The sequence below is a fragment of the Enhydra lutris genome, unplaced genomic scaffold, assembly GCF_002288905.1.
Source record: "Enhydra lutris kenyoni isolate GAN:26980312 unplaced genomic scaffold, ASM228890v2 scaffoldscaffold2, whole genome shotgun sequence".
NCBI classification, from domain to species: domain Eukaryota; kingdom Metazoa; phylum Chordata; class Mammalia; order Carnivora; family Mustelidae; genus Enhydra; species Enhydra lutris.
The window spans coordinates 87,477,539-87,499,503 of record NW_019154086.1 but is presented as its reverse complement, the minus strand read 5'-3'; the positions used below and the strand labels follow the sequence as shown (position 1 = coordinate 87,499,503).

General features: G+C 36.1%; 1 protein-coding gene across 2 annotated transcripts in view; it reads right to left on the bottom strand.

Moving 5' to 3' along the window:
- Nucleotides 1-21,965, bottom strand: part of LOC111148491 (ubiquitin specific peptidase 25) — a 134,071-nt gene that overhangs the window by 43,988 nt on the left and 68,118 nt on the right. For both annotated transcript variants that reach the window (XM_022505076.1, XM_022505086.1), the window contains exons 9-14: nucleotides 16,204-16,277; nucleotides 11,853-12,001; nucleotides 6,216-6,343; nucleotides 5,693-5,788; nucleotides 3,770-3,928; nucleotides 2,802-3,028 (exon numbers count right to left, since the gene is read on the bottom strand). In XM_022505076.1, the coding sequence (XP_022360784.1) occupies nucleotides 2,802-3,028; nucleotides 3,770-3,928; nucleotides 5,693-5,788; nucleotides 6,216-6,343; nucleotides 11,853-12,001; nucleotides 16,204-16,277 (833 nt within the window). The remainder of the gene's footprint in view (nucleotides 1-2,801; nucleotides 3,029-3,769; nucleotides 3,929-5,692; nucleotides 5,789-6,215; nucleotides 6,344-11,852; nucleotides 12,002-16,203; nucleotides 16,278-21,965) is intronic.

The window sequence follows — 21,965 nt, the reverse complement described above, 5'->3', positions numbered from 1 at the left end:
AAGTGAACTTTGTTCAAATCTATAAAGGAAAGTTTCAACAAAAATGTAACATAAAGCCCCTTACATATTTATATAAAATAGGAAAACTATGAAATAACTTTGCCACAACCTTTCTATAAACATATATGTCACTGAATAAAAATATACCACAATCACCAACAGAAATAATGTTGAAACTCCCATTACTTATTACTTCTACTTTCAGCAGAAATCCATTCTACAAAATTATTCAGTTATATTGCCTGTAATAATTTAAAAATTAGAGACAACCTAAATACCTATTAAATGGTTAAATGGTTATGGTTATGGAAATGGTTAAATTACAGTATAACCTATACTGTGAAGCTACTGAAAAGAATCAGGAAGAAACCATGGAAGACTATGAAAAAATATTAGTAACTTCAGAGTGGGAAGACCTTTTTCTAAGCCTGACAGAAGAGCCAGTAACCATAAAAGACTCTCTCCCCAAACTTAAGAAAATCTGTATTATAAAAACAAAACAAAACCAACACCAAAAAAAGTCAAAAAACAAAGACGAGTAAGAAACTATCTACAGCCGACACTACAGGCAACAGGTTAATACCCATAATGTTGAAGTTTCTATTGAGCAGTAAGAGAATAATAAATGGTTCGATATAAAAAAAAAATGGGTGAATGTCACAAGAAATTTATAGAAAAATAGAATATTTCACTCATAATTAAGGAAATGCCACTTAAGACATTGACACTAACATACCATTCTTTTCAATGTTCAGGCTACCACAATTTAAAAAGTACCCAAGGCTAATAAGGAGGATATTGGGAGACAGGCTTGTCTATACTGTTAGTGGGAATAAAAACTGGTTCAATGTTTTGGAGGGAAAATTTTAAAACAGTTAAAATTTAAAATATATACACTTTGGACCAGAAATGACACTTCTAAGACTATATCCTACTCAAACAAGTGTGTCAATATGTATATAGGCCAGCACTATTTGGAGTGACTATCTGCGGTGTAAAAAATTACATGCTACTCAGATGCAGGGATATTATACAATAGTTTAAAAAATAATGCTAACAGCTGTTAACAGGGATAAAAGAGAGGAAATAAATATTCCAAGGAAAATCTTACCCAGTTCATTGCATTACTATGGTCCAAAGTATGAGGTATTAAGGTTCAAACCCTTATCGGATGAATGTCTCTCAAATCCCTCAAACTTAAAATGGCCAAAAGTGGATTCATCTTATTCCTACTTCCTCCCCTGAGGTGGGGACCTGCTCACCCACCAGTCTGCCCTTTTCCAAAGTACACTCTGTCTATTCATACCAGCATGAGGAACTGCTGGGGAATCGTCCCTAATTCCTCTCTTGCTCTCTCACCTCCTGTCAGCTTTCTCTAAAGAGTAGATCATATCCGTTCATTTCTTTCCTCCCTCAATGCCACTACCTTGGTGTCAAAAGCTTCCTAGTTTCCACCCTTCAGAATGTCATCTTAAAGCAACAAACACAACCTGCTGAGTCCAGTAGAAAATTATTTAATACCTAGTACAGTGTTCAGGAAACACAGTGTATTCAATAAATGTTCACTAATGAATTCAAATGTAAAAATGTTCCCTTACATATGAAAAATAACTAAGGGAAACATTTACAGCTACTGGTGCTAATTGTTAGTTGCCATCATGCCCTATTTATGTTATTATATTACATTATATTACATTAGGACTGCTCTTTATTTACATATTGCCTATAATGAGTCAAGTTGAGCATCTAAAATCCAACCATTCATATCGCTTAAAATAATTCCAGTCTTTTGGTATAAAAGAACAGCTCCTAGATTTTTCTTTTTTCATAGAAAAAAATTAGGATGAAATTGGGTGACAATAATAGGATATTATATTTTGCCATGTAAAGAAAAATTATAATAAAATCTACCATAAAATATTAACATCACTTCATTTAAAAAAAGAAAAAGGACATTTTCACAATAGTAAGGTAGCAAAGATATAATTTCAGAATAAAGGAGAGTTCCTTCCAACAAAAGCCAGATGGCAACTTAACACCAACACATATACACACACGTGTACTCTCACTCCCAGCAGGACATTGTCCTTATTTTTCTTATTTTGCTACATGCCAGTTAATACACATTACAGACTGACACTGAGCTCTCAGATTATATTTGGAAATCTCTGTTAGAGCAGATTTAAAATTAAAATTCACATTTCTGGGGTGCCTAGCTGGCTCAGTTGGTTAAGCTTTGGCTCAGGTCATGATCTCAGGGTCCTGGGATCCAGCCCAGCATTGGGCTCTCTGCTTGGCAGGGAGTCTGCTTCTCCCTTTCCCTCTGCCCCTCCTGCTACTCAAGCTCTCTCTCTCTCAAATAAGTAAATAAAGTATTTAAAATAAATAAATAAAATTTACATTTCTAATTCTTAAATCTGAAAAAAATTTTATCACTTTAACTCATGACACAAACATTAGAAGGAGGACATAATTGATAAATACACAATTTAATTGTATGAGCTTTCACCAATAGGGTAGCTGTGAATACCAGTTTGATATAAATTTAGAGCACTAAATGAGAAAATCAGACCATCTGCTATGTCATTAATCAACTAAGGAGTCCAGAGGAAATCTGTTGGTCTCTCTGAATCTGATAATAAGATCATAAAAACAGGTAGTCAGGCTAGTTTCTCTTGTAAAAAATAAAAAATACGTTATAATATTTACATCTGAAGTCCAAAGGTAATTTCCCATCTCGATTTTCATATTATACCTATCTATCTGAGGGGATGGTAGCTATGCTGTGAGAACCTTCTTACCTCTGGTGTCATTTTCTATTTCTGTCCTCCAGCGATGTAAACAGCTTTCTAGCACAGAAAGTTCTTCTTCTGTTATGTGCCTTGGTGCTGGATGCATGGGCAAGTCTGGGGGTATCCGAGACTGCGTGAATGGTTTATGTATCACTGATCTCACTGAAATGGCTGCTATTGATGCAGGTGACGTGCTTGGCAGTTCTGAAGAAGGGGCTCCCTGTTGTTCTGTTGTGCTGTATTTTTAAAGCATAAGGTATTTATTATTAAACTTTCTAAGTGGACGCTCTAGACAAAAATTGTGCCAAACACATAGCATTAAATTGGCTTATAATTTCAAAAAAGGCCTTTAAAAAAAGAGAGAGAAATATGTGGATTAATTTAATATATAATGAGATTTCTATTTTATTAACGTATAATGTATTATTTGTTTCAGGGGTACAGGTTTGTGAATCATCAGTCTTACACAATTCACAGCACTCACCGCAGCACATACTCTCCCCAATGTCTATCACCCAGCTACCCCATCCTTCCCATCCCCCTCCTTAGATTCTTAACATATGAGGAATACATTATTATCAGGATGAAATTGTGGCTTTATAGAAGAAATGGCTTAATCATTTCAATAAATCTTATGTATACCAGAATTACATAATACTTATCAGCTTACATTATAGGAAAAACCAACTTCATAATATTTTCATGGATAAAAAGTGGAAATCTAAACCAAAATAACAGTAATTTGGAACAGAAAAAAATATGATGAAAATTCCAATCCACAACCATAAAATCTACTGAAACAGTGAAATAAGAAAGCACCCAGAAGATATATAATCTTGTAAGTGAATTTAGTATTTTCAGAGTTCACTAAAATAAATCACAATGTACATTTTATAAAACCCTCTTTAAATGTATCAATTACATCACTGTGTAATACAAGTAACATAGCGGGCTCTCGAATCAGGAAAACTTTTTACCTTGGTAATGTCTGTGCTGTGGAACCACTAGGTGGGGAACTAGCATCAATATCATCAATGGGAGACGTACAAACAGGTTTACTTGAAGCAAATTCCAGTGCATACTGTAGAACATCTACCAAGGGGAATCGTTTGGGCCCCGAACCATAGCTTAAATATCTGTTAACCATAAAATGTATAAATGCTTCTTTCAGTTGTATATAAAGTACATTTGTTTGTTTTTAGTAACTGTTATAAAACATGATAGAAACACTTTAATAAATCTTCCTGAACAATGCAATTAATTTTGTTTTCAAATGAAGGTGTTTAAACTGAAGATACATTCAAGAAATAACTTAAATGTTCTCCAAATTACGGAAAACAAAGTTGATTACAACTGAATGTGTCAGTACACTGTTATAAATTTTAAATGCTGCTCTAAGGTGTAATCCAATAGGAAAATGAAAACTGACAGCTCCATTTCCTGAGACTGTTTTTATTTTTAGATCTGTCATCTGGTCTCATGATTAGGATGGTAACTAATATTGTCCTCCCCACCTTTTACTGATCAGTTTTTTTTTGTTTTTGTTTTTTTTAAGATTTTACTTATTTGACGGATCACAAGTAGGCAGAGAGGCAGGCAGAGAGAGAGGGGGAAGCAGGCTCTCTGCTCAGCAGAGAGCCCGATGCAGGGCTTGATCCCAGGACCCTGAGATCATGCCCCAAGCCAAAGGCAGAGGCTGAACCCACTGAGCCACCCAGGCGCCCCTGGTGACTAGTTTTTAATATGATTACTGATATCTTTTAGAAATGAAAATTATTGGGAAGCCTGGGTGGCTCAGTCAGTTGAGCAGCTGCCTTCGGCTCAGGTCATGATCCCAGAATCCTGGGATCAAGTCCCGCTTCGGGCTCCTTGCTCAGTTGGGAGCCTGCTTCTCTCTCTGCCTCTGCCTGCCACTGCCTGCTTGTGCTCTCTCTCTGACAGGTAAATAAATAAAATCTTTTAAAAAATGTTTAGAAATAAAAATTATTGAAATGCAATACATTATTTTTGTTTAAAAAGTTTGGGGCTTTTTCAATTTTCAAATTTACACTAAAACAAATACTAAAATACAAATTAATCAGAGGTTGCAAATTGGGATCTCTCAGGCCACATTTCAGCCTGTGGACCTGTCTGAATTACAGAACATTTGACTGTCTAGATTCCAGCGTCTTTTGGGAAGCTCTCAAAATCAGTGAGAGAGATTCACATGTGGTGTCACACATGGTATCACCGGCTTGTGCAGATGGCAGGCACTCCCTCTCCACAGGGATATGCTCTCTAGGCTCCCCTTGCCCACCAGCTTACACCTGACTTGCTTCCCTTCTTAGAAAGTCTCTATGAGGTCCTAGTAGGCATGTGAGTTTGTATTTTCTGTATCAAGGAGAAAAACTCAGTCACCATTCATTTTAACGGAAACCTCAAGAGTGATGTTTAATTTCATACAAGAAGAAACCTTAAAATTTAGGTTAGTTTAACTTTATTTTGTTTTGTTTTTTAAAGTAATTTCTTCACCCAACGTGGAGCTTCAACTCACAACACGACCCAGAGATCAAGAGTTGGATGTTCTACTGACTGAGCCAGCCAGATGGCCCTTTTTGGGATTTTTTTTTTTTTTTTTTAAGATTAGTTTAACTTTCTATCTCTTTTCAGCACCATGAGCATTACCAGTGGACAATGAAAATATATAATTTTAAACACTAAAATAATCACTAATGCCAACTATGAATTATTTTAGTTTTTAACAAAACTCAGAACTAAAATTTTCAAGCAAAATATGAATCCAGAGTGATTACTACTAGAATTATAAATCACCCAAAGCAAATTTAAAATATAAGATTCCAGATGGTCACAAAAATATGACTTCCTAGAGTTAGTTCATAATTTCATAAAAGTTATAATACCTTTCTAGTCTTTGTTGTAATACTGTAAGGTAATCTTTAAGTCTCTTGATTTCTTCCCTCTTTATTCTTGTTATTTCTCTGTTTCTGTGCATGTATCTATCAGGAAAAAAAAATAACAACATTACACTTTAAGTATCATGGAAATAGATACAATATTAAGTCTAGCCAATACAACAAAAGATCAATTACACAACAAAAGATCGATTAATCTAAAATTTTACAGTGAGATATCAGACAACACAGGAGAGTATTCCTTAAAATTCTTACAGTTGCAATACTGATACAAAAATAAACTTTTTAACATCCTTGATACATTATTCCCAGTAACTATACTTTTCTAAGTAGAAAAAGAACTCCATTTTCCTTGACAAATAGTATTAGACATATTAAAAAACTAAAAATTTATTCTAAAGAATTAAAGATTAATTCTAAAGAAATTAAGCAAATTTTTTCTCTAACAATAATAATTCTTTACTAAGTTACTTAGTCTCAAAACTAAGTCATGCTGTATACCAAACCATACCTGTCCAGATACAACACCTGAGGAAATTCTAATTTGTTGTGAATTTTTTCTGGTCTTCCCAATGCCTGATTGAATTCAAATCTTGACAATTCAAATGTTAACACAGGTGGCAGTTTGGTGAACCAATGCTGAAAGAAAACAACAACAAAAAAACCTTAATGTCACCTGTTGTCTTCTCCATTGCAGTGTTAGGCGCAGGGTGTGGCACTGGCATTTTTACATATATCATCACAGCGCTGACACCACGAACACATGACCAGGTATGCAATTCAACTAAAGCCCGACTTCCTCCCCCAAAGTTTTCCACACCTCTTGGAAATTCCAGGGATGGGACTAATACCCAACCAGGAAAGAAAAAAATTTTCTAACAACTCTCCTTCTTCCACAATAATGATTTCCATTAAAATTTCTAATGTAAAGTGACAGACATTAATTAAAATTATGGCTTAGTAGCTCAAATTTTCTGGCTTCTTCAATATGATGTCACTATTACTACCAGGAATGGTACGTATACTTATTAACCAACCACACTTCAAAAGCCTTGACAAAGAAACTTGTAGATATAGTACACACACACACACACACACACACACACACACACACATATTTTTATAGCATAAATGATCACAATCCTTACTAAAAACTAGAAACAGATATTCCCTTGTTTTAATTTTAATTTTCCTACTGGAATTCTGACTAATTTAAGAAAAAGATCTCTTACTAATACAGAGTTTATACTAATGATAATTATATTTAAAATCTTTTTAAGTGACCAGTCTTTAAAGAATTGAATGCCTCATCACTGTGAGCCAATTCCTCCACAAACTTTGGCAATTGTTCAGTTAAGCATGAAGTGTAACAAAACTACAAAAGAGAATTATTTTCTCATAAAAAAAATTCTGGTTTTACATAGACATATTTTAAAGAGAAATGAACAAAAACTCATGAATCATCAAATGCAGAAGTAAAAATAATGTAATAAATTTTTTAAATGCTTATTAAAAACCACTGTAAAAAGTAATTGCCATACATTAAACTATGTGTGATATTTGCAAGTGCCACAAAAGGCCACCACACAAATATCAACTAATTTAAATTCAAACATCCCAAAAAAGCAGTAATAGAACACACTTGGCAAACTGGATTTGACTAAGATCTTGAAAGTTGTTACTTTTCTCTAAATAAATAAAAATGGTTATTCAAAACTATTTCTCCCTCCCAAAATGCTAAAGCTTACATGAATTGAAATATCCTGAGTTAGACTTGGTTTATGTTTAACCAAACACTGAAGTTTAAGAAATGTGTTTTATACGACAATAAAACTGAAGTTGACTAGAGACAGTTACAAAAGATTTAGTACCAGAAGAATCTCTTAAGTTTTGAAATTTCTTGAGCTAAGTCTGCTTATTTATTTTATTCTCACCTGGCACTGTCAAGAATTTGCTTAATTCTAATACACATATATAATTACTACTAAGAATTAGAACATACCCCATACATATCACAAAGAAAATTTTTCTTAGGATAATATTCTCTACTCCACTTTATGATACTAAAGTAAGTAGGTTTCAAGAACTATCACTTTCATATTTCATTGTGGTATTTTGAATATCACCATTAAAATAAAATAGTTACATATTTTTAATTCATGGAAACCTACCATGGTCAATAGAAATAAAATCACCCAAATTGGGGGTATGCTTCTCAGTAGACCATGAAAAGTCCAGGAAATAACTTCCATACCTTAAGAAAGAATGTTCATAAAAGTTATATAATATGTCTTTGTTGGGAATGTATTTCCTTTAACAGCAGTGACAGTTTTTTCCTACAGGAGTGGAAGGATTTCACTTTCTTATTCTAAATCTGATGGGGATAGGAAGAGATAGCTGGATATTCCTTTAATTCATCTTAGAAAATATTATGGGTTTGTCTACCCCTGTGATTTTAGGATTATAAGTACAGCAGTATATAACTAGAATTTTCAATATAAAACAATGAGATTTTTCTTTCAAAATATTATTTTCCATTCAATAAAAAACTGTATTTGCTTAATTGCCATACATTAAACCATACTCACAGCATGGTATGTCATGCTATGAGCCACAGGACATTAAAAGTAAAAATAATGCTTATACTTTCCATGTCTCTAAACATTTTATTATTACTTATTATCCTATTATATTATATAATGAATCTACAGGAGTAATAGATTAGGGCAGTTAGTGAATAAAAACATAACATGGGCAACAAAAGTGCTGTTGAACTTATTATGACTACAAATCTAATTTAGCAAAAATATTTTCGAGAGAGAATGCAGTCATCTTTATGAACTGCAATAGCTGATTTTTTATTAATATGTTTTAAATACCTTGCTTTTGTGAGATTACATGAATTTAGGAAGCAGGGGACAGAAAGATCAGACCTACCATTTCAAATTACCACAGAACACCAAACAAAACCAGGATATCAATCAAGCACGAGAAGCAAACAGTTCCTATCCCAACTTGAAAATTAGTTTCAGTCATTTAATTGGGTTTACTCATTTGCCCTTTCACTCTAAAAGATATTATTTCCCACATAACATCTACATATATCTAATATGGTACATGTAGGTACTATTTCTCTAATTTAGTTTTTAAAGTCCTACAAAGTTTCTTTTAGCACTTTGACTATAACTCAGTTCAACTCTGTGAAGAGAAAATCGGCAGTACTTATATTTTTAAGTAAGTATTCCTGGTGACCAAAAAATTCCACTTCAGTAGTCTTCATTCCTTCCCTTCATTCCTAAGTTGTCAAGAGTACTTATAGAAAGACATTCCTTGAAATAATTCTTTGTCCAACTACAGTCTCACAGAAGAATTAAATATATTTTATTTTAGAAATACAGGTTATGTGATCCTACACAGGTTTTAAAAAAAAATGGTGTAAAGTCATATATATTGATGTGGAAGGATACTCATGACGTACAGGTGAGTGAAAACTGCAAGTCACAGGACAGTGTGAACAAATACAAATACTTACATGTGCAGAGCAGTAGTCTAAAGATCACATTATTATAGTGAATATCCACACCGGAAGTGAAGTGTTTACAACCTGAATTTTTTTTTGCTCCAATAGGCAACCAAAAAACAAACAAACAAACAAACAAACAACTCTAGGTTTCCTAGATAGTTTGATCCATCTATAAATTGCATACCATTTAGTTAAAATTTGTGATTTAGAAAAATATTTTATAAGTAGTTATCTTACATATAATTATTTTTTATTTATTCACTTTTCTCTTGGTATGGCATTCCAGACATTTAAACTCTTATAAGCCATTGGATATCTTTTTTTTTTTTAAGGTTTTATTTATTTATTTGATGGGGGGGGGAGGCTCCCTGCTGAGCAGAAAGCCCAATGTGGGGCTCGATCCCAGGACCCTGGGATCATGACCTGAGCCGAAGGCAGAGGCTTTAACCCACTGAGCCACTGAAGCGCCCCAACCACTGGATATCTTAACATGAGTGATTCAGGAGACTAAAGGTCTTCCTAAATTACTTAACCAGAGCTATTTCAACAAAAGAGATGTTTCCTGTATCAAAGTAAATTCAATAATGTTTACTAAATAATAGTGTAAGAGATAAAAGGTGTTATCATCAGGGACAATGTTCATTTACAAACAAGGCTTAAATGTTACTTATTGGTGTTCATAGATACTTAAGAAGAAACAGGAAAGTTATTCTGAAGGACATAATGAGAGATGATAATTTAAGGACACTATTAAAAACTATCAAGATAGTCTACTTTAGCCAGCGATACTCTCTTAAACCAGGATGAATTATGATTGAAACTACTGTGTCCTACAGATCTAGGCAACTGGTAATAACATGTAACTGAGTCTGCTCTTATTAAGACTGCTTACAAACTGTTGAATTCAGAGGAGGAAACAAATCACTATATCTGTTAGGTTGGTTGTAAAAAGCTAGGCAGAAAATATATACACAGTATGGGGCATTTAGAGGATGAAGCCAGAGATGGAGGACAAACCAGGTTTTGTTTTTTTTTCTTTAAAATAAATAATGAAATTCAGATTCAATGTAAGAAAAACATTTTTAAAAGCTGGGAATACGTAAGAAAGATTATTTAGCAATTAATTACTAAATTATTTACCAATAAAGCAATGTATATTTCATTTACAAGCTACTTTGATAGTATAAGGGGAATGCCATCCATCCTTTTCCTGTCCAAACCCATCATCCTATATGTTTACTAGAAAACAGAACACACTTTAGGCAGGGAGTCTGCTTTCCTGTTCCATTATGGAATCCTGAGAGAGTCCCAATCTTTAGAGACCAATCAATAAAATAAATAATCTTAATTTAAATATTCTTAATTGGAGGTCTAGCTGGAAATCACTGGTGGAGCTCCTGGGCGCACCACATTCCTACCCTGGATTCACATTTGACAACTCTGAAGTAGAGCCTAGGCATCTGCTGAGAATCACTGATATAGATGATCTATCAAGGAGAGAGAAAAACTATCTCAAATATCTTCTCTCTCTTTCCTCCCTCTCCTAATCTTAAAAAAAAGAGAGAGAGAGAGAAAAAAAAAAGCCAGAAAATAGTAAATGTTGTTTCTTTTTTTTGTTTGGGTGTATAAGAGAAGGAAATGAGGATGAAGTTAAAGAGGAAATAATTAATTACACCTTTTTTAAAAAGCCCATATTCAGATAAAGGCAATTTATTTTCAAAGACACAAGAACTCAATCCCTGTTCAGAAAAACACAGAGATATGATAACTTAATATTTATTAAGCACCCATTTGGGGATGAAGTCCTCAGAAACTTTTCTGATAACACTGAGACATTTCCTTCATTCAGTCAATAAGTACATATTATAAAATTTTATTTGCAGTCACTGTACTATCCACTAGAGATATAACAGAAGGACAAAGATGAAGATCCCTGCCCCCACGCATGGAGTTTACAAGTAGACAACTAGCAGCAATTGCTTAGTGAGAACTGATTTTGGAGCAAATGATCTATCCTTTGCCTTCCATTATAATAAAACATAAGGATGAGTATTGGTATGGGAGCATGGATATACGGACGGAGCTGATGACATGAATAAAGAGAGAGATGGGTGGCAAGACAGAGACTAGTGGAAACAATTAAACAGGTTTATGTTCTTTAAATTTTATCTTTCTTAAGAAAGCAAGTTCTTCCATCTGCCCTTCATACACTTACACAGCAATTTTCCCCAAAAAAGGAATCTAGACAAATTTCAACACTATTTGATATAACATGTATCTGTATAAAATTCTACCCTAATCTCAGTGTTCTCCTTCTTTACTCTCAGGATTGGCAGGCTACAGTGACTGGTACCTTCCCTAAAAAGTCTAAACAGACACAACAATGTCCTAAAAGATGATTTTAACAGAACATTTTAATCTAATTGTTAAGTGAGAATTTAACATAGATTACAGACTTTTTTGTGCCCTTTCCCAAATGTCCAAACTACCATAATTAAATCCAAACACATAATCTGAGTATTCTCTCAGGTGTGAGGCAGCTATATAATTAGGGCCCTAAATTGTGCTTTATCTCACTGTAAGAAAGACCTGGGGAGAGAGGAATCATGAAGATGCTAAACTCACCTCTTGGCCTGATTTTCCTGAATTCTCTGAATGTAAGGACTCAATTTCTCCTTCAATCATAGCAGCTTCTAGGCACTCATGTAGATCTTTGAATCCATTGACCTGAAGCGGGTACTGACCAAACATTTCAGTATTTTCAAATTTTTTACCTATAGGAGAAGGGAAAGTTAGTCATTACTTAACATGGCCTTTTAACCACTAAAAGGAAACGTGTACATGAATTACTCCTGAACCTGAAAACCATCACTCTACGTTCCATAGGGTAGTCACTGTCATTTCCTTCTTGGTTTATACAAGCACATCCAGCCGGAGATATTGATTATACACCATATGTATGTAAGTAATCACATGTATATGTCTGCGTGTATGTATATGTGTGTATACACACACACACACACACACACATTCTTTCAAAAAATACCTCCTAAGGACAAGACACTATGCTAAACACTGAAAATATATACAGCAGTGAACAAAAGAGATACATATGGCCCCTGAGCAGAGGAAACTCTCAGCCTCTTTTGGAAGAAAGGCATTACATTATTTGTACATTAACTGTATATATAATTATGAACAGAAAATCATTTATCCTTGTAAGTGTCATAAAATGTGTGGTGAGACAGTGTTGTGAGAGGGTACGAAAAGAACTAACCTAGTCTTTAGGGCCAGAGAGTAGAGCAGGGAAGACTTTCACGGCAAACGGACATTAACACTGAGACTTGAACAAGTGGGTGGGAGTTAGCCAGGCCAGACTGTCAGGGTGCTGTGGAGAATTCGTGGCCAAGGAACAATGCACACAAAGACTTTAAGGATGCAAAGAACTTGGTCTGTCTGAAGAATTAAGGGGACGTTAAAACTTAGGGAAGCAATGGGGAGATGACAATGAAGAATTAGGTATGGGGTCAAAATCTACAAAGTCTTATAAGCTTTTGTTAAGAATTTTTTTTTCTCAGTATATTCTGAGTATAACAGAAAGTTAGTGAATAGTTAAACCTGGGAATAAGAGGATCAGATTTACGTCTTTGAAACATCCTTATGGCTTCTGTTATAAGTTGGTGATAGGATACTATTATAGAATCCATCCAGAAATAAAGGCAGTGTGGAATACAGAGTTAAGAGTAGAAGTGCACAAAAGCAGATGAAATGACACAGACATTTATACAAAGATTCAGGAAGGAGTAAATATGATTGGCTGGTGGCTGGCTCACTGGCAGGGTGGGAGGCAGAAGAGTAAGGAAGGTACCAAGAAGGACACTGGGTTTCTGTCATAAACAACTGACTTGAAAGGGACGCGACTAAAAAAAGAGCAGAGAATTTTTTTTTCCCTTTCGTGTTAAGGCAGTAGTGGCAATCATTATTGTAGAATAGCCCAAGGGATTTCAAGTTAAGAAGAGAGTTGGATACGAGTCTATAACTAAAATTAATCTTCTGGTCTGAAGCTACAAATGAGAGACTCTCTGGCTATTGACAGCAGTTCATCAAGGGAGTGAAGGAGACCGCCAAGGGGACTTGCAGGCAGGAAAAGGCAGGGGGCGTGAGCGGAGTCCCAAGGATCTCCTACCTTCAGGTAAAAGAAGAGGCTTTAACTACAACTTCTAAGAAGTACCCACAGAAGCAGGAAAAAACCAAGAGAATACAGTGCCACAGAAGCCAGAGAAATGTTTTCAAGGACAGAATACAGGAAAGAGGAAAAGGAAGAGAGAGTAAATAGCATGAACAGTTGATAGAAGTTCAGAATGAGACTGAGTGGGAGCTGGCAGATCTGAACACATGGTGGGAACTGATAACCTTAGGAAGATCCCTTTTGGAAGAAGTCTGGAGCCACGAGCAAAAGTGAATGGGTTGAATAAATCGAGATTTAGCAGATAAAAACAAATGCCTCTCTTGAAAGGGGCTTAACTGAGTAAGATTAACTGAAAAATAATATGTGAAGGGAGTTCTTTCTTGTTTAAGATGTGAATTTCCAGACCATGCCTAAATACCGATGAGGAAGACAGTACAGGGGAAGCTGAAGATACAAGAAAAAAGCAAGCTAATGGAAGGGAGTCAGGTCTGAGTGAAAGCATACGGGGATGAGATTCTGAGCACATATAAACAACAACCTGATAGAAGACTGAATAATTCTTTGTTATCTGGAGGGACAAAATAAAAAGAATGTGATAGAGATAGGAATGGATTGAGGCTGTGGAGGCTGAAGCTCACATATCTGAGAAAGCTATGTTTAAGTACTATGATACAAAATTACAAACAGAAAGTTAGACTCAGGACCTCAGACAGGACCTATGACTAGATTTCATTAGCTTTGCTGTAAACCCATAAAATCTGAGGCAAGGTCTTTCTCAGAGAATGAGGAGCCAGAGAAGTTAGATTAGAAGTAGAAGAGATAAAAATCATTATTGCAGAAAATGAGATAGAAGACAGTGATTTAACAAAACAAGTATGAGTGCCAGTAGTGTTACAGGATTCAGACCAGTGAAGCTTAGTTGTCTACTACAAATTCATCATCCATTTACACGCAGCCCATTTAAGTGATTTTTCCCAGTAATATTCAGGTACTCAGTGCACACAGAGAGATGATGAGTAGCTCAGTGATGGCCAGAGAATAGCCACAGAGGGAATGGGGGAAGGACAGTGTTAGATGTTTATAAGAAAGACCATAATGGGCAAAGAAGGAAGAAATAAAAAAAGGCCAAGAGGAACAAAATGAATGGGTCAATGGACTAAGTGCTCTGGAGAAGTTAAGGAACTTTTGCAAGGAGAGCACTTTAGTAAACAAACTCCAACTTAGAGCTGCTGGTCTAAAAGAAAGCATTAGGAAGCTATATGTAAGGGTGATTAAGAAAGGGCTCGAAAGCAAATCATTTTTACTGAAGCAAATAGGTAGTTCACCTGGAAATGTATTAAAACCACTTATGTAGCACAGTAGTTTGAAACAACTAATAACCAGTACAAGGACTTCAACACTGATTGACAATTATTTCAATAAATTACTTTTAAGAATCAAGGTAACACAAGTAGAAAGGATATAAATAGTTCACAGTCAGCACCTGATCATAGCTACTCTATTGCTTCAAACATATTCAAGTAAAAATCAGTATGACAGTATGCACATCCCAAATTGGAAAGTAATGTCCTATGTAAAATATTCCACTATTTATATAATGAGTATCATCTGAGGCAAAACAAAAACAGAAACAGAAACAAAAACGTACAAACACTTCAGTGTAATGTTCTTCAATGCCTGACTAAATCCAAAGTTATTATCTGCCTTTTTCTGAATCCCAAACTGTAAAGTTGTATTCAAACAAAACTTCGTAAAAACCCGTTACTTAAAATTCTGAAGGAAAACCAATTTTGCAAATTTTATACTTCAGGTGATCTGGGTTAACTTTCTAACAGTTGATGCATTGGGCCATTTGGAAAATTTAGAAACTTTTTCAAATGTTTCAAATTTTTTCAAAACTTCATGCTTTGGGATTTAGTAATCATTATTATTTGAAGTATACTTAATGAGTCAGTTCCCTTCCCTTATCAGGAAAACAAAAGAATAACTAACTGGTCAGACCCAGATTTTAAGTAATAGGCATTTAGGAAAGGTAGAGGAATATCACCATTAAATGATTTTTTAAAAGATAAGAGTATGGGATGCCTGGGTGGCTCAGTTGGTTAAGCGGCTGCCTTCGGCTCAGGTCATGATCCCAGGGTCCTGGGATCGAGTCCTACATCAGGCTCCTTGTTCAGTGGGGAGCCTGCTTCTCTCTCTGCCTCTGCCTGCCTCTCTGCCTGCTTGTGTTCTCCCTCCCTCTCTCTCTCTCTCTGACAAATAAATAAATAAAATCTTTAAAAAATAAATAAATAAATAAATAAAAGATACGAGTATGATTCTTTCTTGAAAACTAGAGCCTAAAGAATTTCATAATCACTTAAAAAGTGTAATACCTTGACTGTACTAAATTGCTAAATTGTTAAATGCAACTTTCAACATTCACAGAGTAGAAACCCTCAAAAACAGTAACCATCATACCAAAACCAGTATTCAACTCCAATATTACTTTCAAAAGCCCCCTTAATCCCTATACCCCAACAATACACAGAATCACAGAAGCTTTCCCAGGGAAAGAATATCAGGATAAAATTATCAATTAGCATGTGATAATGCACCCTGTACCTTCCTTTTCATTCACTCAATTCAATCTTTTCTTATAAATGATTAGTAGCAGCAATGCAACAGAAACTACTAGACACAGCAAATCAAATTAAAATTAAAAACCATTCAACAAGTCACTATCAAGACAAGTTAATACATAGTATCCCTTCAAATGTAATAAAGAGTAAACATGTGTGACCGTACCTTCAAGTACTCCCACAGCAAGGAATCTTCCATAGAACAACTCTACCATGGGATTCTTTGGCTTTTCCTCATCCCTAAAGCATGGTTTAAAAAAAAAAAAAAAAAAAAGTGGTTATAATTTTTGGACCTGTAAGTAATAGAGAAAAGACTCAAGGAACAATAATACATGCCAAGATGGTAACATTTGTGTGGCTGTCACTCACTGAGCGCTGCTACCTGCTGACATTACCTTGGTCAAGGCACTTATTACATGGATTCCTCCATTTCTTCACCTATCAACTGAGGATAACAATAGCAACTGAATTCAAAGAGCTGTTGTAAGGGTTAAAATGAGTTGCTGTATGGGACATTACAAGAGGACCTGACACAGTCTGTGTTCATGGAGTGCCTAACCTATCTATTATCATTGTTCATTTCAACCTCATACTTTTAGTCTTGTACAATACATGCTTACTTGGACTTGTTGGGAAGAAAGAAAAGCCACTCTTAGAGTTAATTTCTGTAAATCTTTAACGTATCATTTCCCACATTTAAATAGAAGAGTGGAAGCACCTGGGTGGCTCAGTGGTTTAAGCCTCTGCCTTCAGCTCAAGTCATGATCTCAGGGTCCTGGGATTAAGCCCCACATCGGGCTCTCTGCTCAGCGGGGAGCCTGCTTCCCCCTCTCTCTCTGCCTGCCTCTCTGCCTGTTTGTGATCTCTGTCAAATAAATAAATAAAGTATCTATAAATAAATTAATTAATTAGTTAATTAATTAAATAAAAGAATGAAGACCATTCAAAAATAACAGCTTTCACCAATGAAGGAGCAAAACACCAGCTTTGACCCAAAGCAGCTCAGGAGCTACTCCATCCTTCATGCTACAGGAACAATTAGCCATTAGTGAATTTTCCAAATTCTTTAACATACACATTTTTTTTTTCTTTCTCACTTGAAGCAAGCAGAAGTTAATTTTTTAACCTTTCTTTTATGTTTTGCTCTCTGTGGTCTGAAAACAGTTTATGTTGGTACTACTACATAGAAGTGTGTGGTATCCACAACTGTGTACTCGTGAATTTTGTGTTTGAGCCAATAAAACTGATTTGCTAACAAAAAAAAGGGGAAGGACATGGTCTCTTTTTAAATGTATTACATGCATATCATTTACTCCTTTAAACAACTGGTGGGAAGTATTTCACTCAAACAATGCTCTGAGGTAGGATGGTAGTTGTTAGTGATTCTCAAAAAGATTTCTGGCCCTCTACTTCTAGATATGCGTTCAAGACATACTTTCCCACTCAAGTTTTACTTAAATTTTAAAAATCTGAATTGTGCTAAGATACATATGACACAAAATTTACCATCTACCCATTTTTAAGTGTTTGGTGGGTAGTGTTAAGTATATTCATACTGCTGTGCAACCAATCTCCAGAAGTCTTCTCATCTTGCAAAAGTGAAGCCCTACACTCACTGAACAACTCCATATTTTTCCCTCCCGCGGGGGCCCTGGCGAGCACCATTCTTACTCACTGTTTCTTTGAGTTTTACAACTCCTGACACATCATGTAAGTGCCATACAGTGTTTGTGTTTTTGTGACTGACTTATTTCACTTGGCATCCATGTTGTAGCATGTGTCAGAATCTCCCTTTTTAAGGATGCTGTACTGTACATATGCCACATTTTGTTTATCTGTTCATCCATGGACGTTGGGTGGTTTCCACGTTTTGGCTATTGTGAGTAATGCTGCTAGGAAGACGGGTGTACGAATACCTCTTCAAGACCCTGCTATCAATTCTTAATATATACCCAGGAGTAGAATTGCTGGGTCATATGGTTAATCTTTTTCTCAGCTTTAGTTTAAAATAACAATGTGATGATTTGATACACATTGTGAACGGATTCCCTCCCTTAAAGAGCAATTCTATTTTTAATCCTTTGAGAAGCCACCATGATGTTTCCCATAACAGCTGCACCATTTCACATTCCCATCGACAGTGCACAAGGGTTCCAATTTCTTCACATTCCTGCCAACACCTGCAATTTCCTGAGGCTTTTTGGATAGCAGCCATCTTAATGGGTGTACGGTATTCTCACTCACTTTGAAGTTAGGCAGACCACACGACTTGCTGTGCCCAACAAAATAGGAGCAGAAGTACTATGTGGTAGGAACTGAGAGCCAGTGTACTTTTGTTGCCATGGAAACCCCAGAAGGGGTGACAAGGGGTAGCATCTGCGAGCTGAGGGCCCTGACTGAAAGAATGAGGAGAGCCCCTTGTTCACATGCACTGGACACAACCTCTAACAGTAGGATATAAGCCTGCAAAACATTGGGGTCGTTGCCACTTAACTATCTAGACCACTCTGACAGCTAACAGTCCCATTACTTCTATTTTACTGATAGTAAAGTTGTCGAGCAGGTTAAGTCACTTGCCCAAATCCACAAAATTGGTAAGAAATCAAGGGATAAAATGAACTCAAGTCTGACTCCAAAATCAATGCATCCTCTCCCACTATATATACTTCGTCTTTGGGCATTTTAACTCTCTGGGAAAAATTTATTTCATACCTCATGTATCTTATACTGTGAGAATAAAAAGGACTTGAGACTGATATGTGTGAGAGTAATGATCCAAAGATTGTCTCCCTGGATATAAAAATCTATGAATCTTTAGATATAAATATTAGTGGGAATCTCCTTTCCATAGCCTCCTATTTTTATGTAGAAAAAGAAAAAGAGGGGTGCCTTGGTGGCTCAGTAATTAAGCATTTGCCTTCAGCTCAGGTCATCATTCCAGGGTCCCAGGATTGAGCCCGGCATCAGAACCTGCTTCTCCCTCTCCCCCTCCCACTGCTTGTATTCCCTCTCTTGCTGTCTCTCTCTTTCTGTCAAATAAATAAATAAAATATTTCAAAAAATTAAAAAAAAAAAAATCCTGCATCAGGTTCCTTGCTCAGTGGGGAGCCTGCTTCTATCTCTGCCTCTGCTTGCCACTCTGCCTGCTTGTGCTCTCTCGCACGCGCTCTCTCTCTCTCTGACAAATAAGTAAATAAAATCTTTAAAAAAAAAAAAAAGGAAAGAAATGAGAGACCCACCACTTACATGAAAGCAGTAGTAAAGATAAATTGACACAAATATCAAAGGCCGAAAGAAATCACTACAGAAAATTTTTATCAGGGACATCTTTAGCCCTTGGGAATTAGGTTGGCACCGAAGGAGTACAAAGGTCTAAGGCAGTTGATAGAGCAAACTAGAGTGCTCTGGGACAGAGCTTCCCAGTATTTTTAATACCATTGGTATATATATAATATGCAGAGAACTTTGAGATAAAAAGATATACTTTCTCATGATCACAGAAACAGGATCAATATTGCCACGATCCATAATCTGGCTATCCATGGCATACAAATTGGAAAGCTCTGTTCTAAATGGGGAGAGCACAGAGATTCAAAGACAGTTTAGCTCCAGAAACAGTAAAGATCAGACAGAAAATGATGGGGAAATGAACAAGGAGAGCATATTTCAAATAACTTAAGATTTCAGATGAACTGGAATGGAAAAGTTCTAGCTTCTTTTAAAACAGTGTGAGAAAAAAAGGGAGATAATCTGTTATTTACTATATCAGAAGAGGTGACCAGAACCCAAAGAAAATTAACAAGTATATAAATAATAATATATTGTGTATAATATATTATTATTATTATTATATTATTTATATAAATAATAAGTAAGATCTCCAAAATCAGAATAAAATGGCCCCCTCAGAAAGAAGGATTTAGGCACTCTACTGAGGCTACAGATAAAAAGCAATTGGGGGTCATGTATTGAAGACAGGATAAACTAAATGAAGTACTTCTAGAAAATCCGGATAGATCTGAGAGGATGAATTAGGGATTTCAGTAAAACATTCACAGAATTACTGAGAGAACCTCAAAGACTCCATTACCACAGATGAGGACACAGATATTATTCGTACTCTGAGGAAACTCAGGCAATGGATTTTTGGTATGAGAACTCTAAGGAAAGACACGAGGGACATGAGCTGTACTAGAGAGGAACCAGTGTGGACAACTCTCATTAGTGAATCACTAGTTCTCATCATAAGCAACCTATCAAGACAGTATCAGAGGAGGCGGCAGTTAGAGAAAAACAAGTGGAAAGGCCAGAAAACAAACCCCAAGGACAGGAAGAAAAGACATGCATCCATCAAACTGGGCTGGCTCTGCATGAGATAGAGGCTAAGAAGCAGGTTAAACTTAAAAATTCAGCCAAACCTTCCAAAAAGAATAAAAAAATACAGATGTGTGTGAACTTTAGAGGCATATCCCACCCAGGAAAAAGTGCAGCAGGAGGAAATACACTCTAGGCCTAGAACACGCAAAAGCTGGATGCTGGGGACTCAGCTTTCATAAGCAGCAACAGCAGATTCATGCCAGAATCTGATGGGGAAGATTTTCCAGATGAAAGTAACATGAAGAAAGAAGCTCACGTGGAGAGAAGCAAGAAACTAACCTAAGAGGTGAGTCTTCAGGCCTAAGCAATTCCACAGCAAAAAGCAACGGGCACAACCACTGGGGCACAAAAGTAAGTCACTCAGTGCAGCACTCAGAGCCACAAACTGAAGAAGCTATTAAGGAAAATGCAACTGAAACTTTCGGTGGACAAGATAGAAGCTGAGGACCAGAGCCGTCAGCATCACAAACTTCTAAACATGCCAAGAAGGAAACAGCTTTCAAATGGCCTCCTCTTAAGGCAAAATTTACCAAAATAGAACTTTTTCCCTCAAACACTGTAGATTTAGCACCATAATTAACCTCTTCAGAGATTTCTCCCAACTTCGTTTAAGTTCACGTATAATGGTTGGCAAGCAACTGGCCCTCAGTGACAGGCATCCAGGCAGAATGAAAACCAGTGATTTGCTGTGTACAACATATCCTAAAATTTCTGCTACAGACTTTGGCAACAACTTGAGTCTGGACTGCACAATGTTCCAGGAGCATTATATAGCTGGACTGAGAGCTAAAGGATTGAAGTTTTGCTTTAGTTCTAAAGTTTCAAAGGTAAGAAACCATTCAATGTTGCCCACATGGGTCCTAATAACCCTCTGAAATCTAGAATTCAAGCACATGAAACCGAGCATCCAAAGGACTGAAGGCGCTATACACAGCCATGTGAGGGAACCGGCTGCAGGACCCCAGCTCTATGCAGGCACAGAAATCACATGCCTGTAACTGAGACTGAACAAACTCAGAAACTCAGAAGTGACTTTTATTTTTTATTAGCCTGCACCCACAGAGGTAAAAAAAAAAAAAAAAAACCTGATTTTCAAATATAAAATTTCTTTGGGCTTTACCTTAAAAGATCAAGGGAAGGGGCCCTGAGAAGCTCAGTCGGTTAAGTGTCTGATTTTTTTTTTTTTTTTTAATTTATTTGAGAGATAGAGTGTGCACTGGCAAGTGCAAAGGAAAGAGCCTGACAAGGGGCTGGATCTCAGAAACCTGAGATCATGACCTGAGCTGAAATCCAGAGTCAGACACTTAACCGACTAAGCCACCCAGTGCCCCAAAGAATGAGACCCTTGGCATTGAGCGTGGAACCTGCTTAAGATTCTCTCCCTCCCTCTGTCCCTCTCTCTCCGGAAAACAAACAAACAAAAACAAACAAACAAACAAAAAAACAACAACAAGGGAATATAATATGGGAACTTACTTCCCCCCTGAGAATGGAAAATGAAAGGAAGAAATCTATATCTATATTAGTATTTGAGGGTATCTTTTACTGATT